General features: G+C 39.4%; 1 protein-coding gene across 1 annotated transcript; it reads left to right on the plus strand.

Moving 5' to 3' along the window:
* Positions 1-1,477: 1,477 nt before the first annotated feature.
* Positions 1,478-1,864, plus strand: LOC141588079 (uncharacterized). Its single transcript, XM_074409535.1, has 2 exons — positions 1,478-1,564; positions 1,631-1,864. Exons 1-2 carry the CDS (start codon positions 1,478-1,480, stop codon positions 1,862-1,864), a joined length of 321 nt encoding a protein of 106 aa, XP_074265636.1.
* Positions 1,865-16,701: the final 14,837 nt, after the last annotated feature.

Consider the following 16,701-nt stretch of genomic DNA (forward strand, 5'->3'; position numbering starts at 1 on the left):
GTTGCGTTTTAGAAAAGTTTCTGACCTGTTGGGTACTCGATCGAGTAGCTGGGGTACTCGATCGAGTAGGGGGGTACTCGATCGAGTATCCTTGGGTACTCGATCGAGTAGCCGGTTTTACGGAGAATTTTCTCGGGTTTTGTTAAATATGCGATTAAGGTATATAAGCTTTGTCGTCATTATTCTAAATCACTTTTGCAAAACCTAAATTACTGTTTAAGAGAGAAGGCAAGCAAATTCATCTTCTTAATCGCATTATTAGCAATCCCCGGAGTTTGGAGGGTCAGTTCTTAGCATTGATTATACCGTTTAGTTCCTTGCGTCGAGGGTAAGATCTATGTACCCTTTTTATTGTCTTCCCTTTGATTTGGTTAAACCCTAATTTAGAGATTTGGGGGTTTATGTGTAGTATGTGATTTGGTAGCCTTTATGTGTTGTATGATAGGAGGAGGGTTCATAGAAGAAGCTTTTTGATTCAGCAGTAGAGACCGTCTGATTGTGTGCTTACCAAGTAGGATTTCCTACTCAGTATTAGTCCCATAATGGGATGATTGTTGATGTGTTGTGATTGGTTTTTTGATATAATAATTGTATTGTGATTGTGGTTGTGATCGTTGTCTATGGTTCGCGAGGCGTGGCCTCGGCTGAGTGAAGTCACTTGCGGGAGTGGCTTCACGCCCTAGTTTCGCCTTCTGTGGAACCCGCCACAGAAGGGATGTGCACATTAATGGACAGGGTTATCGCTCACTATGTGGAGCGGGGATTTGGTGGGTACGGCTGCGGTCTACTGCAACCTTTGGAGATTCCCACTTGGAAATGGGATTCTATTTCGATGGATTTTGTCATGGGTTTGCCGAGGTCACCGAGAGGAATGAATGCAATTTAGGTCGTAGTTGACTAAAGTCGCGCATTTCATTCCGATGAAGAAGATGTGAGTCTCGAGGAACTAGCAAATGCTTATCAGCGTGAGATCATTCGTCTTCATGGGGTTCCTAAGGATATCATCTCCGACCGTGATCCGAGGTTTTGCTCTCAATTTTGGAAGAAGTTGCAGTTGGCTTTGGGCAGTGAGCTTAAGATGAGTACGGCTTTTCATGCCGCAGCTGATGGTCAGACCGAGGGTACCATTCAGACGCTTGAGGATATGTTGCAAGCTTATGCTTTGGAGTTCCAAGTTAGTTGGGATAAGAGTTTACCGCTTGTGGAGTTATCCTACAACAACAGTTACCAAGCGAGTATTCAGTTGGCTCCGTTTGAGGCACTCTTTAGAAGGAAGTTTCGTAGACCTTTGTGTTGGGACGACTCTAGTGAGGTAGTCATTCTTGTCCCAGTGTTGGTTCAGGAATCGATTAAGCAAGTGAGGTTGATCCGCGAGAAGCATAAGGCAGCCCAGGATCAATAGAAGACGTATGCAAACTTGCGGCGTAGGCCGATTGAGATTGAGGTTGGCGATAAGGTTTTTCTTAAGGTTTCGCCTATGAAAGGTGTTAAGCGATTTTGGATTAAGGGCAAGCTTAGTTCTAAGTACATTGGACCTTATGAGATGCTCGAGAGAATTGGTGAGGTAGCCTATACGTTGGCTTTACCTCCAAATTTGTTGAAGGTTCACGATGTTTTCCATGTGTCGTAGTTGCATCGTTATCGCAAAGATCCTTCCCATGTTCTACAAGCTGATGTTATCGAGGTTGAGCCTAACCTGACTTATGAGGAACGACCTGTTTGTATTTTGGAACGTCAGGAAAAGAGGCTATGGAATAAGGTTGTACCTTTGGTTCGCGTTCTGTGGAGGAGTCAGAAATTCGAGCAGGAGACTTGGGAAACCGAAGCGTCTATGCGAGAGAAGCATCAACATCTTTTTGAGTGAGGTAGTTATCTTATCAAGTTTTGAGGACGAAACTTCTTTTTAGGGGTTTGGATTGTAACACCCCTAATTTCTGTAATAGATTTCTTTAATTTTATTTTCCCATATTTCATATTGTATTTTCCGGGAAAATATCCGTCTCTTGTCTTTTGGCTCGCTGGGTATCGAAAACGGTGAAGACCCGCTCTTTTCTTGGGTCTCACGTGATTTTGGTGGAGATGGGTGAGTTTTGGGTCTATGCTTGAAATAAACCCGTGAGTTCTTCTATAAATAAGAAGGGAAACCAAACCCTTACTATTCTTTTCTCATAATTCTCACAAAACCCTAAACCTAATTCTCTCCTCTCTTTTTCTCTCCCTTGTGCCGCGCGAGATATCGCCTAGGGTTTTGTGCCGCCCTTTTCGTTACCTTTGTTCTTCATCTTTCTTCGTGCCTTGATCGATCCTACCTCTTCGATTTATCAATCTTCTTTGTAAATTTTATGTTTTCGCGTAGTTTTTATAGTTTTTATATATAGTTAGTATATTTATTAGATTCGTTCTTCTTTGGCACGTGTGAAACGACAATGAAGGCGTGGAAGTTGCTCCTGGAGAGGACGTTTATATCGTTGAAGACGATCTTTAGAATTATTTACATAATAAGGTAACTAGGTGTTTCTCTTTTAGTTGTGTTTATGCCAATTGATGTAATTAATATGATTTAATGATTGTTTTGTATGATTGTACATGTTTGATTGTTTATTATCATGTTAATTATGTTTTCGCATGTTTGTATATATTTTAATGTATTAATTATATATCATATGTTCTTTATGCGTTAAATATGGGTGTCATGAGGGCAATTAGGGTTTACGAATCAAACCCTAGTGGCGGCATGATAGGCTGCCAAGAGTGCTCTCCAAAGTTATAGCTAAAGCTAGTATAACCTTGATGATGATTCGAGTGTTATAGCTGAAGTTAGTACAACTTTGGGTTGTTACTCTAGTTATGGCTGAAACAGGTATAACCTTGGAAATATGAATCCCGGTTATAGCTGAGTCTACTATAACATTGAAGTACGGGTTAAGGTTATAGCTGAAACTAACGTAATCCTAAGATTATGGCTCAAGGTTATGGTTGGAATTGGTATAACTTTGAGTTTCGTGTCAAGGTTATGGTTGAGTTAAGTATAACTTCAAGTTATATGTTGAATTAATAGTTGAGGTTACTATAACCTCGCATCCAGAGTTCATGTTATGGATAAGGTTACTATAACATTGAACGTTAATACTTGTTTCACGTGTTATGTGGTGTTCAGTTATATTATATGTCATTGTGTTTGCATATGTCGTTGGTTACTATTGTTCATATGATAAGTAGGATAGTCAGTTATACTATCCTATGAGTTGAGTCGTGATGTTGTTCACGCATGTTGGTACAGTCAGTTATACTATGGATTTGTTGTTTACTAGTTTGAATTGACGATGGTAGTATCAGTTATATACTATCGGAATAAACCAACGCCACTCGTTAATACGGGATTTATTTTGGTCTGTGTTCGGGGTTGGCCAGAGGCAGTGGTTGTACGCTCTGGGTCCCGAGTGTCATTCGGTGTACAGTTATTGCACTGAGAGTCTGGCCAGGTCTTAGACATATAGGCAGTGGTTATACGCTATACATAGTACCGTAGAGGCAGTGGTTATACGCTCCGTCAGCTAGAGGCAGTGGTTATACGCTCTGGCAAGTTAGAGGTAGTGGTTATACGCTCTAACGGGCGTTCGCTCTATTCACTATGCTTTGTTGCTAGCTTTGTGCCTTCTGTTGCTGTGGATTGTATGTCACTATGTTCGCTATGCTTTAATGCTAGCATTGTGCCTTAGTTTGTTATGGGTCGTGTGCTACTTTGGTTGTAAGTGTACATGATCTAGTGGTTGCATATGGTCTAGGTTTGCTTGAATGCGTCTATCTAAGATTGATAAGTCATGGTAAGCTGTATTGGGTTTTCATGAGTATATATGGTCTCACAAGTTTACTGGTTTTACATGTCAATTGTTAATGATTGTTAGTTATATTCAATTGTTGTAAACATGACTGGGAGAGCATCTAGTTACTCCCGACTGATTGTCGGCCCCCATTCTCAGGTTATTTAGATGATTTGTTGTTTGGATGATATCTTGCTGGGGAAGTTTTGTGCGGCGAGATGAATAATAAAATAGGAGTTTGTTTTCATGTTTTGAGAACCTCGAATAATGTCCTAGTTTGGTTTTGGATTTAGTAGTGAACCGGATCTGTCAGCTGTTTCTGCCACCTTAACCCTTTGATCATTGTTATACTCTGATAATTCTTTTTATTACGTTTTCCCTTTTTTTTATAATATGGGTTGTTACATAAAGGAATTATACCAACAAATTAAGGAAAAGGTGAACATAAATAAGAAGGGTCCTTAAATGGAGATGAAGACTTATCACCAATCTTCAATACAAAACCCAAGAGACCTAAATGTAAACTATTAAAAGAGTAAATTGCAAGAACAAAATTGAAAGATTGATTATCGAAAGATTAATGTAAATTGTTGATGGATTAATGTAAAGTGAGAAAAGATTAAAGAGTAATCGAAACTAATCTAATCTAATCTAAGGAGACTTCCTCCTAATGAGGCTTAAACCTTTAATTATTACAAAGAGGGTATATATAGTGGCGACAAGATTAGGGTTGATTAAGAGTGAAGTGACGTACAAGAAGGAGTCACACAAATGGAGTCGGGCGACTGCTTGAACCTTCCAGGCGGATTCAAAGAATTACTTCAAACCCTGTCTGAGAATCCGGGTGAGCTCTGGATCAGGTTGGGTGAGATTGGACAATCCGGGCGAGCTGAGGTAAGGCTTGGGCGAGTTTTATGAATCCGCGTGAGCTGATGTTGAATCCGGACGGATTCTGGCTCAGCTCGGATCGTAAAACGGACGTCATTTTCTCATCCGGACACCTATTAGAGAGATTTAAAAGCCTAGACGACTTTATTTTTCGATACCAATCCATATACGAAGGTTTCATAGCCAGAAAAGCGCTTATTGGTTTGAGGCCAAGCAATTTCCTCTTATAGCCGCTCTCTTGTCATCATTGTTGAACAATAACTTGAGGGGGCTTGGAATCAAAACCATTCTAAATATTGATTTATTAAACTAAAGGTCCATGGTATTTATCTCCTCTTCATGATTGGTCATTAGATGCATCCATTTAGCTCCAATTTGCTCCGTTTAAGCGCGATTTATGTCTCTTTTGCTTCCTTTTCTAAAATGGCACAAAACCTCATAGAAAATCAAATAGGAAGCTAAAGACGCCGAACTGACCCTAATAAGTGCAAATAAGCATGTGAAACGAGGATCGATAAGGGGTTAAAAGTGCGCTTTTTACGACCACATCAATAACAGGGGCCGAAATCAATGCTTGCTTAATCCTTTCAAAAGTTTCGACACGCTCATTAGTGAAGGGGAAAGGGGCATCTTTGAGCAATAGTTGTGTGAGAGGCTTGGCTATTTTTGAAAAGTCTTTGATATAACGGCGGTAGAAACCCGCAGGGCCAAGAAAACTCCTTATTCCCTTGACATTTACGGGAGGAGGAAGCTGTTCTATCACCTCAACTTTTGATTTATCAACCTCAATGGCTCTTTCCGAAATAAGATGACAAAAAAAATATTATCATTTACCATGAAATGACATTTCTCCCATTTAACACAAGACTCGCATTTTCACATTTTTGCAATACAAGAGAAAGTTTTTGTAATCAAGACTTAAAATCCTCCACATAGACACTAAAATCATCCATCAACACTTCCATTATGGTTTCAATGAAATCCGAAAAGATGCTCATCATACATCTTTGAAAAGTAGCGGGACATAACAAAGTCTGAAAGGCATTCTCCTATACGCAAATATTCCATAGGTGCATGGGAATGTGGTTTTTGTTGGTCATCCGGATGTATTGGGATTTGGAATAATCTCGAATATCCATCAAGATAACAAAAGAATTTGTTGGGGGCTAACCTCTCAAGCATTTGGTCGATGAAGAGGAGGGGGAAATGATCTTTTCTTGTGGCGGAATTTAATTTATGATAATCAATACACAATCTCCATCCGGTGACTTTCCTAGTGGGTATTAGTTCGTTCTTGTCATTCTTTATCACCGTGGTGCCTCCTTTCTTAGGTACCACTTGAACGGGGCTAACCCATAAGTAATCCAAGATGGGATACTATGTTAGGTTCATATACCTATTATTAGACTCCTCTAATAGTGAACTAATTAATTTCTTAATTATTTGTTCTTTAGATTTAGTGCATGCATAACAAAATAAGAGATTTATACGAAAACAATGTCCCTTACATTGTTAATTTCGGTTTTGTGGGCACAAGTAAGGTCTCCTACTTTCACTTGTTCTTGAGCTATGATGAGTATTAGGATGATCCTCCAAAGACTCCAAGTATAGAAGCCACTCCTCTTGATTGCACCCAAGATTATCCCTTATCTCTACTAAATAATATGTGCTAGATATTTGTTTAGTAGTTTACCTTAAAATTGATTACTAATACTCCTATATTACACTAATAATATTAGTAATCTCATTTGAACAATTTAGATTACCATTTCTCCAGTTTTTGAGAAAGATGAACAAGTAAGAGAGAAGTATGCATTCTGCATGTAGTATGTGTGAATGAATGAATTATGTAAAAGCAAAAATGAACCAAAACTACTCTTAAGGAGTAGTATGGCCGGGTAGCTTATGTCCAAAAGGGCATCTAGCTTTTCTTTTTGCTCTTACCAAAATATAGACTTGTAAGGCTATGTGTAGGTTAGGCATCATTAGCTTATTTTATCTCATAAAATAATTCACCCACTAACACCCATCATCCTCATTATTTCGGTCCATATACATGTAAAATGGACTACCATTTTATTTTGTCAATTTGTCATTTGTCACACAATATGTCACATGTAGTATTTTACATGTTATTAATTAATTTAATGCATATTTATCACATAAATATCATTTTATAAATTAATTAAATTATATTCAACAAATTGACTAGTGATACTTGTTCGCATAAATAAAATAGGTCATATAATTGTAATTCACAACATCTTGTAATTATAATTAACCATTCATTATTATCTCTATTGTTTCTCAAACAATAGACAATTTTAGTAATAAAGTATTTTTATTACTAAAATAAATCTTATTTAATCCCATTACAATAAGATATCAATATTCTCTCTCACAAGTGAATTGTTCAATTTTAAGGAATTGATCAACTTGTATCGTTATACAATTAATCAACTTTCTTTGATTAGGGCATCATCCTTTAGGTGTGACCGTAAGGGATCAATCGACCACCACCGTCCCGACAGCAGAACGTCAAACTCTAGCAAGCCAATCGTTACCGATTAATGTTGATCAGTTGACTATATAATGAATCATCCCTTACGTATTCTTTATATGAGATTTAATTATGATATTAAATCATGTGATCGCACTATTGTTAAGGACACATTTTCCAACATACTAATCCCCGCATCAAGTAATATCATAACCTCTCCTTTTACCACTTATTTCATATGGGGATTTAGTCTCCTTTATCCTTGAGTTGTAGGTCTATGGTCATCTTCTAGGTGTATCCTATGCATGGAAAATTTAGGGCTTATGCCTTTAAGATCATCTAGACTATAACATATAGCCTATTCATGCTTCCTTTACACATTGAGCAAGTCATCCAATTGATTCTTTTCAAGTTTTGCATTAACAATAATGGGTTTGGTTTTAGACTCGTCAAGGTAAGCATACATCAAATTAGGGGGAAGGGGTTTTAGAGAAAGGGCTTTTTACCTCACTTTGTGATGATTTGTTGATAATACCTTCAACCTTCATTGCTTGTTCAAGTGTGAGCTCCTTGTGTTGGGGTTGGTGTCCTTAACAGTTAGTGCAAGGACTTATAAACCTCTAAAAGGATCAAAGGGCATACTTTGGTATTATCATCAGTTGATCCACGTTTATCAATAACGGTTGGCTTGCTAGATAAGTTTGACGTTATTGTCATACAGATGGCGGTGATCAACTGGTCCCTAAAAGTCACACCTATAGGATACGTTCGAGAGATGTGACGGTATGAAAATACTGTCATGTAGATGCCAATTTTGACTAACCAGTTAGTCCGAGTTATTTGACTAAGTAATTAGTCAAATATGTGATGTTGAGATATTATATTTAATACGGATTAAATATCATGGGCTAAGGCGAATTAACCAGTTAATTCGTAAAATTAAATATAAAACGATTTATATTTAATTAAATGTATATTGAATATAATTATACAATACTGTTTTTGTCGGACACGAATTAATAATTCAGCTAACCCGTATTATTAGCTGATGCCTTAATTTCCGATAACCGATAACAGTTTATAATCAAACCGCGTCATATACATTTAGTCATTGGGGTTCGGACTACGAGTCAAATAGAAGAGGAAATGGAAAAGCCCATTTCCTCCCCATGGACTCGGCTTGGCCGAATTAGGAGAACAAAAAGGAGAGCCTCCTCCTTCTTGTTTAACCTAATCATCATTAGTGAAAGACAATTAGGGTTTTCGAAGAGCATTCTTCTCTGTAGAAACCGAGATCTCACATCTCAAGCAAACTCACATCAGTTCTCCCAATATTGCAAGGCAATCGGAGAACACGTTCTAGCACAAGGGCATATCTCGGACAAGGTCTTGGGTGCAAAAATTAGGAGGGAATCTCATTTGATTTCTGTTCTTTACGCCGCACTATAAGGACCCGAGGTTGATTCTAATTCCTTATCGTTTCTATATTGTATTTATGTTTTATGACGATATTCGCATGTTAAATTTACGTTATAGTCCTAAATTTAAAGGGTAGTATACGGATATTAACCCACAAGTGGTATCAGAGAGAGGCCACGTAAATTTTTCTATGTGTTTTTCATAAAACGATTTTGAAACGGTTATGTTTGTCTCGAAATCCGTGCCTTGTATACACGGATGTTGCGTTTTTGCTTTAAAACCGTGAGGCAGCAGGTTTTAATCACGAAAATTTTTTTTTTTTTTGTGTTGCTGCGGTTTTTTTGTCTCGAAAACCGTGTCTAGTTTACACGGCTAAAGTTTTTTTGATACCGTGACATGTCTTACACGGTTCATTCATCTTGTTTATCATATTGTTTTCACATGTTGTTATTTTATACGGAGATTATAGCAATATGTCAAGTTTTTGTCAATTGTTAAACTTGTTTTGATGCGTTTTTGATCAAAATTGCAATTGATTTTGTTTTGTCAAACTGTTTTCACGAGGGTTTTGAAGTTTCAGCCATGTTTGCATTCGATCGAGCGTATTTCTACTCGATCGAGTGTCTTTTTGTCTTGATTTTGTTCGATCGAGTCCCCTGTTGTATTCGATCGACCCCTTTTTAAAACCTATCGCTCGATCGAGTTGTCCTCGTATTTCGATCAAGCGGCTTTGATAAAAGTACTCGATCGACCACCAGTTTAGTCGATCGAGCACCTTCTGTTTGGCAATCCTTTCGATCGACTTGCGATTGATCGATCGAGCCTGTGTGTTCCTCGATCGAGCACCTGTGTCCCTGGATCGAGGGATTTTGTTTTAAGAGCTTTGAAAATTTATTCCTTTTGCTTTAAATTTTCTTTTGGCCATAATATGTACTTTATACGGATATTGTACACTCGCTATGATTGTGAAACGGTTCACCACGTACCATTAAGTTATTTTAAAGCGTATTTAAAGTAACGAACTGTATTTGATTAAAATTAAATTGATAGAAGCGGTTTTATCACATGAATTTTAATCATTAAAAGGTGGTTTGGACAAATTTAACATAATTACGGAATTATGTCACGAATGAATTTGTTTTTAGTTGATGCATTTTTTGTTTATCGTTAATTATGAATGTTTTTGAATGCCTTTTATTACGTATTTATTTATTTATTTTGCAAACGGTTGTAACTTAGTGTGGCCTTAGTAGAACGTGTTACCGTAATGATGGAACACGGTCTTGGTTGTATTTTGAGATCTCGTATCTCCGTTTTGGATTTTTCACTTGTAATTACAGTTTTAATTAGAATGTAATTAGGTTTATATTTTGTAATTTTAATTGTAATTTTTGAGAAGACCAAAGACGGAGACCAGATGCTCACTCCCGCTACATGGATCAAGATGGAACAACAAGACAAGCTTCTTGGGTCCAACGGTGGATTCCAAAGTTGTATTTTGTTCTTTTTATTAGGATAGGCCACACTAGGAAATTTTATTTACGTATTGCATTCAATTATTTATGTTATCGTAACGATAGTATGCATCATATTCCGCCTAAAAAACCAAACCACCTAATAATTGCATGAAAACTGACACATATAGAGGTCACGAGTTAGTTTTCTTTGACATTCGCATGTCACACGATTTTAAGCCATCACCTAAATTAATTCATTCACGACAAACGCTAGTTATTCGTTCACTTAAAATGAATTATAATTTTGTTGATGGGATCTTCCTCGTATAAACAAAAATTGAGAACGGTCTTTATAGGTCAAACTCCAATGAGTCCCTTCTTCGTCGGTAGGCATAATATGACCCCTTCTACGTCGGGTAAGTTGGAACCGATTGACCTATTTTATCTCAACACTATGATCACTCGTACGATCCTGTGATTATGGTGGACTATAGATAGGATTTACAGAAATCTATCGACCAAGAGATCTTACGGAAGAATTAGCTAAACGGTTGGCTTATCGGTTTACGAGAAATTGAGTCTTGGGATCACTTGTATCATTCTTGAGGGAGATCAATTATGCAAGTGGGAGAGTCTACATGTTTAAAATGAATTTTAAAATAGACTAAAATCACCTCGATGAGTTTCTTATTTCGTTTTGTTTTTCTTTCTTTTTCAGTGTAGATCACGTTTTTAAACTGCTAAACTACAAATGGCTGGTTCTACTGATAACCCAATGCCAAGTGCCACATTGGACCGTGAGTCCTGGCTTAGGATCTTCATGAATCGGATGAATCGTCTACTCGATCGAAGAATGATGGATCCAACTTCGCGGGGACCGGGAGGCGGCATTACGGAATCTGCTGCTGCCGACGGGAAGCTCAAATATCTATTAGAGCCCATCCCGGCAAACCCAGGTCCCACGACTAGAGTTCTTTGAAATCACCAAGTTTAATGATTTACGTATGGAAGCGGGTGCGATTAAAAACGTACTCATTTTTGCAATGGAACCCAATTTGCAGAAACGCTTCATAGCCCATGGTGCAAACAAGATTTTCACCACGCTCACCAAGGAATTCTCGAAAGCACCGAGAATCGTGACTTATGAGCATACCACTCGCTTCTTTGATGCGAGACTCCAGAAGGGCCAACCGGTTAGCCCACACATTCTCAGCATGATTGAGAATGTCGAGAAACTGGAGACCTTTAACTGTAACATCAGCGAGAACATTGTTATCGACCGCATACTTCACTCACTCCACGATGGTTATTCGCAATTTAGAGCGAATTACTATATGAATGATTTGAAGAAAACTCCCCATGAACTGCACTCCCTTCTCGTACAGACCGAGAAGGACATGAAGTCCAGTGGGAGCATGAAACAGGATGTTCTCGTTGTGTCAAATAAAGGGAAGGGTAAGGGCAAAGCTCCGGCAAACCTAGCAGTAGGTAAGGCGAAGTTCAAGAAGTCGGGTTCAGGTAAGAGTGGGCCTGGTGAGTCGAGCACCTCATCAGGCGCGACAAAGAGCAAAATGGATAACATGGAATGTCATCACCGCCACAAGTCGGGGCCTTTGGAGACGCACATGTCCTGTTTACCATGAGGACATAAAAGCGGGTCGTGTTAAACCTGTTGGTATGTCTTCTTCTTCTACTTTTATTCATATGATTGAGATTAACCACGCAAGTTACGGAACTTGGGTACTTGATACTGGTTGTGGTTCTCATCTGTGTAATCATGTGCAGGGCCTCCGAAATCTCGAACCTCTCGCAAAGGGTGAGGTTGACCTGCGTGTCGGGAATGGAGCAAGAGTGGCTGCCGTCTCGAGGGGAACATATGTGATCCGGCTTCCCCGGATTTGAGTTATCATTATATGATTGCTATTATGTTCCTAGTCTTTCGAAAAACATTATTTCGGTTTCGCACTTGACAAACTCGGATTTTCATTTGTAATTGAGAATAATACTTGCATTTTCTCTTTACACAATATGATTTATGGCGGGGGCGGTCTCCATGAATGGAATTTATGTTTTAGATCGGACCACCGAAATATTACACGTAATGAATAAAAAGTTAAAGGTTGGTGACAAAGATCAAACGTATCTATGGCACTGCCGTATGGGACACATTAATGAGAAACGCGTAAAACAGCTCATTAAACATGGAGCTATCTCGGCCTTTGATTTTCAATCATTTGGCACGTGTGAATCATGTCTCATCGGTAAGATGACTCGTATTTCCTTCAAAGGTGTTGGAATGCGCGCTGCTGACCTATTAGGACTCATACACACGGATGTATGTGGCCCTATGTCAATCACCGCACGAGAAGGCTATAGGTATTTCATCACTTTCACGGACGATTTGAGTAGATATGGCTATGTCTACTTAATGAAGCACAAAAGTGAATCCTTTGAGAAATTCAAGGAATACCAAAATAGGGTACAGAACCTACTTGGTAGAAAGATAAAAACACTACGTTCAAATCGTGGTGGCGAGTATCTTTCTCACGAGTTTGATCAACACCTTAAAGGCGTGGGATCGCCCCTACGATTAACTCCACCTGTAACACCTCAATTGAATGGTGTGTCCGAACGGAGAAATCGAACACTACTTGATATGGTTCGATCCATGATGAGTCACACGGTTTTACCTGATTCATTATGGGGTTATGCTCTTTTGTCAGCCGCTCTAATACTTAACCGAAGTCCGTCTAAAGCTGTTGACAAGACTCCATATGAACTATGGAAGGGAACGGTCCCTAACTTGTCCTTTATACGGGTTTGGGGCTGCGAGGCTTATGTCAAGTGGAGACTTGAAGATAAGCTCGGCCCGCGATCGGTCAAGACATACTTTATAGGTTATCCTAAAGGAACACGTGGTCATTACTTCTATTCGCCAACCGAACAACGTGTTTTTGTTGCGGCTAGTGCGACATTCTTAGAGAAGGAATTTCTCGAGAATGCAAAGAGTGATAGAACCTTCGACCTGTCGGAGATTCCAGAACCAAACACCGAGCAACCATTGGAGGAACCTATTCCTTCAATCCCGGCTGCGGTGAATATTCCTGAGGAACCTAGGAGGTCGGGAAGAGTCTCTATTCCTCCGAACAGATACATTGGTATGGTCGAGGAACATGACATAGATGACGTTCTACTCTTAACGAGTAGTGAACCCGCAACCTATAAAGGTGCCATGACTAGTTCTGACTCAAAGCTATGGCTTGAGGCCATGCAATCCGAGATGGACTCCATGTATGAGAACAACGTGTGGGATCTTGTTGACTTACCTGCTAAGGTTCGTCCCCTTCAATGCAAATGGCTTTACAAGATAAAGCATTCTGTGGAAGGTCAACAAGATATCTATAAAGCACGACTAGTTGCTAAAGGTTTCACCCAAGTGCCAGGTTTGCACTACGATGAGATTTTTGCACCCGTAGTCATGCTGCGTTCCATTCGGATTATCTTAGCGATTGCCGCTTTTCATGACTATGAAATTTGGCAAATGGACGTGAAAACCGCCTTCTTAAACGGCTTTTTGGAGGAAGAGTTGTACATGGTACAACCCGAAGGTTTCATTGATCCAGTACATCCTAAGAAAGTGTGCAAGCTTAAGCGTTCCATTTATGGACTTAAGCAAGCATCTCGGAGTTGGAATCATCGCTTCGACCAAGTGATAAAAGAAAATGGATTTACTCGATCGGTCGAGGAACCATGTCTATATATCAAGTCGAGTGGGAGCAAGATTGTCTTCCTAATATTGTATGTTGATGACATACTCCTGATTGGGAATGACATACCTCTCTTAACTTCGGTGAAAGTATGGTTGAAAAACCATTTCCAGATGAAAGATCTGGGAGAGGCACAAAGAATTCTGGGCATCCGTATCTATCGAGATAGATCACGACGGATGTTATCTCTCGATCAGAGTCTTACATAGACAAAGTCCTAGAGAGATTCAGCATGACTAACTCCAAGAAGGGGTTCCTTCCTATGGCTCCGGGGTGCATCGAGCAAGTCTCGGGCACCGAGACACGGAAGAGAAAGAGCGCATGACACGGATTCCTTATGCTTCTTTAATAGGATCAATCATGTATGCCATGATATGCACACGTCCGGACGTGGCATATGCATTGAGTATGACAAGTCGATTCCAAGCAACCAGGTGAACCACATTGGTTGTTTCGCTGTCAAGAACATTCTTAAGTACCTACGGAGGACTAAAGATTGGGCATTGACTTATGGAGGCGATCAAAAGCTGTGCGCAACCGGTTACGCAGATGCTAGCTTCCAAACGGATCGAGATGACTCGAAATCTCAGTCTGGATTCGTTTTTACTCTTAATGGCGCTGCAGTCAGCTGGAAGAGTTCGAAACAAAGCATCACAACAGATTCTACGGCGAGTCCGAGTACTATGCCGCGTACGAAGCTACAAAGGAAGCGATATGGATGCGTCAATTCTTACATGGGCTCTCTGTAGTGCCTAGTTCGAATGACCCGATCACCATCTATTGCGACAATAGTGGTGCCATCTTCCAAGCTAAGGAGCCAAAGTCTAGCAACAAGTCTAGACATGTACAACGGAAAGCTCATCTAATCCGGGATTACGTGGAGCAAAAGACAGTAGTGATAGAAAAGATTGCTACGGATGATAACATAGCAGATCCTCTCACTAAAGCATTACGACAAGATAAGCATGAAGGGCATGTTAATTCCATGGGAATTAAACGTGTTCCTAAGTTGTAGTACTCTTTTATGGATCAGATTCATCCTCTCTTGTACTCTATACGACATCATCGTTTTGATATTTTATATATATATATATTTTGTTTTTCATGTGGAATTGTACGACAATTTTGAACACCACAAAGTGAACTGAACAAACATCATATCTTTTATAGTCCTTAATTGCCCACATGAGCTGATAACTCTGGCAATTATTTTGTGACGTTGGTTGATGGTGGGTTCAACGAGCCATAAGTCAACAGGTTGGTCGACCAATCACGGAGAGGCGATTTATACGGATATTTCGTAGGACACAATTGTGACATCGACGTGGAGTCCTAAATGTTTTATAACATTCGTTGCCCGGTCATGGATAGGACCTCCATGGTGATCCTAAGAGTCGATTCTTTTGACTATCGACTGTCTCTTGAGACTACGGCAGATTTTGGGTGACTTTGGTTTCTTTCTCACGGTCATCCGTAACAGGGGGCCAAGTAGATTTTTTAGGTCATTTCATGCTTCGTGCTTAGATCGGAAGGAGTTCGAGTTGAAGGAAATATTCAGCCTTTATCGGGTACTCGATATTTCTCAGGGCCACTCGAGGAGTCAGAATCGAAATGCATGGCCATGCTCGGATACCGATTCGTTTTATCAGTTAAGTTACTCTCTAGTCGGGGAAACCACTCTAGATACAGATCGATTGTAAAATACGACCTTTGCGGATCCGGATCTGCAAATTGTTTTACATTGAGTGGGAGAAATTTTAAATGAATATGAGAATCGGTTATCGCACATACACTTGTACGGACAAGTGGGAGTTTGTTGGAGCTTGTGTCCTCCAGTTAGTGCGGATAACGTCATTGCACATGCACTTGTACGGACAAGTGGGAGCTTGTTGGGGTTGGTGTCCTTAACAGTTAGTGCAAGGACTTATAAACCTCTAAAAGGATCAAAGGGCATACTTTGGTATTATCATCGATTGATCCACGTTTATCAATAACGGTTGGCTTGCTAGATAAGTTTGACGTTATTGTCATACGGATGGCGGTGATCAACTGGTCCCTAAAAGTCACACCTATAGGATACGTTCGAGAGATGTGACGGTATGAAAATCCTGTCATGTAGATGCAATTTTGACTAACCGGTTAGTCCGAGTTATTTGACTAAGTAATTAGTCAAATATGTGATGTTGAGATATTATATTTAATACGGATTAAATATCATGGGCTAAGGCGAATTAACAGATTAATTCGTAAAATTAAATATAAAACGATTTATATTTAATTAAATGTATATTGAATATAATTATACAATATTGTTTTTGTCGGACACGAATTAATAATTGGCTAACCCGTATTATTAGCGATGCCTTAATTTCCGATAACCGATAACGATTTATAATCAAACCGCGTCATATACATTTAGTCATTGGGGTTCGGACTACGAGTCAAATAGAAAAGGAAATGGAAAAGCCCATTTCCTCCCCATGGACTCGGCTTGGCGAATTAGGAGAACAAAAGGAGAGCCTCCTCCTTCTTGTTTAACCTAATCATCATTAGTGAAAGACAATTAGGGTTTCAAGAGCATTCTTCTCAGAGAAACCGAGATCTCACATCTCAAGCAAACTCACATCAGTTCTCCCAATATTGCAAGGCAATCGGAGAACACGTTCTAGCACAAGGGCATATCTCGGACAAGGTCTTGGGTGCAACAATTAGGAGGGAATCTCATTTGATTTACATTCTTTACGCCGCACTATAAGGACCCGAGGTTGATTCTAATTCCTTATCGTTTCTATATTGTATTTATGTTTTATGACGATATTCGCATGTTAAATTTACGTTATAGTCTTAAA

The sequence above is a fragment of the Silene latifolia genome, chromosome 6, assembly GCF_048544455.1.
Source record: "Silene latifolia isolate original U9 population chromosome 6, ASM4854445v1, whole genome shotgun sequence".
NCBI classification, from domain to species: Eukaryota; Viridiplantae; Streptophyta; class Magnoliopsida; order Caryophyllales; family Caryophyllaceae; genus Silene; species Silene latifolia.

What these genes read in the sequence shown, in the direction of transcription:
- LOC141588079 (XM_074409535.1), top strand. Translation starts at nt 1,478, where the DNA reads ATGAAAGGTGTTAAGCGATTTTGGATTAAGGGCAAGCTTAGTTCTAAG. An exon ending in TGCTCGAGAGAATTGGTGAG is followed by an intron (nt 1,565 to 1,630) that starts GTAGCCTATACG and finishes CATGTGTCGTAG; the next exon opens with TTGCATCGTTATCGCAAAGA.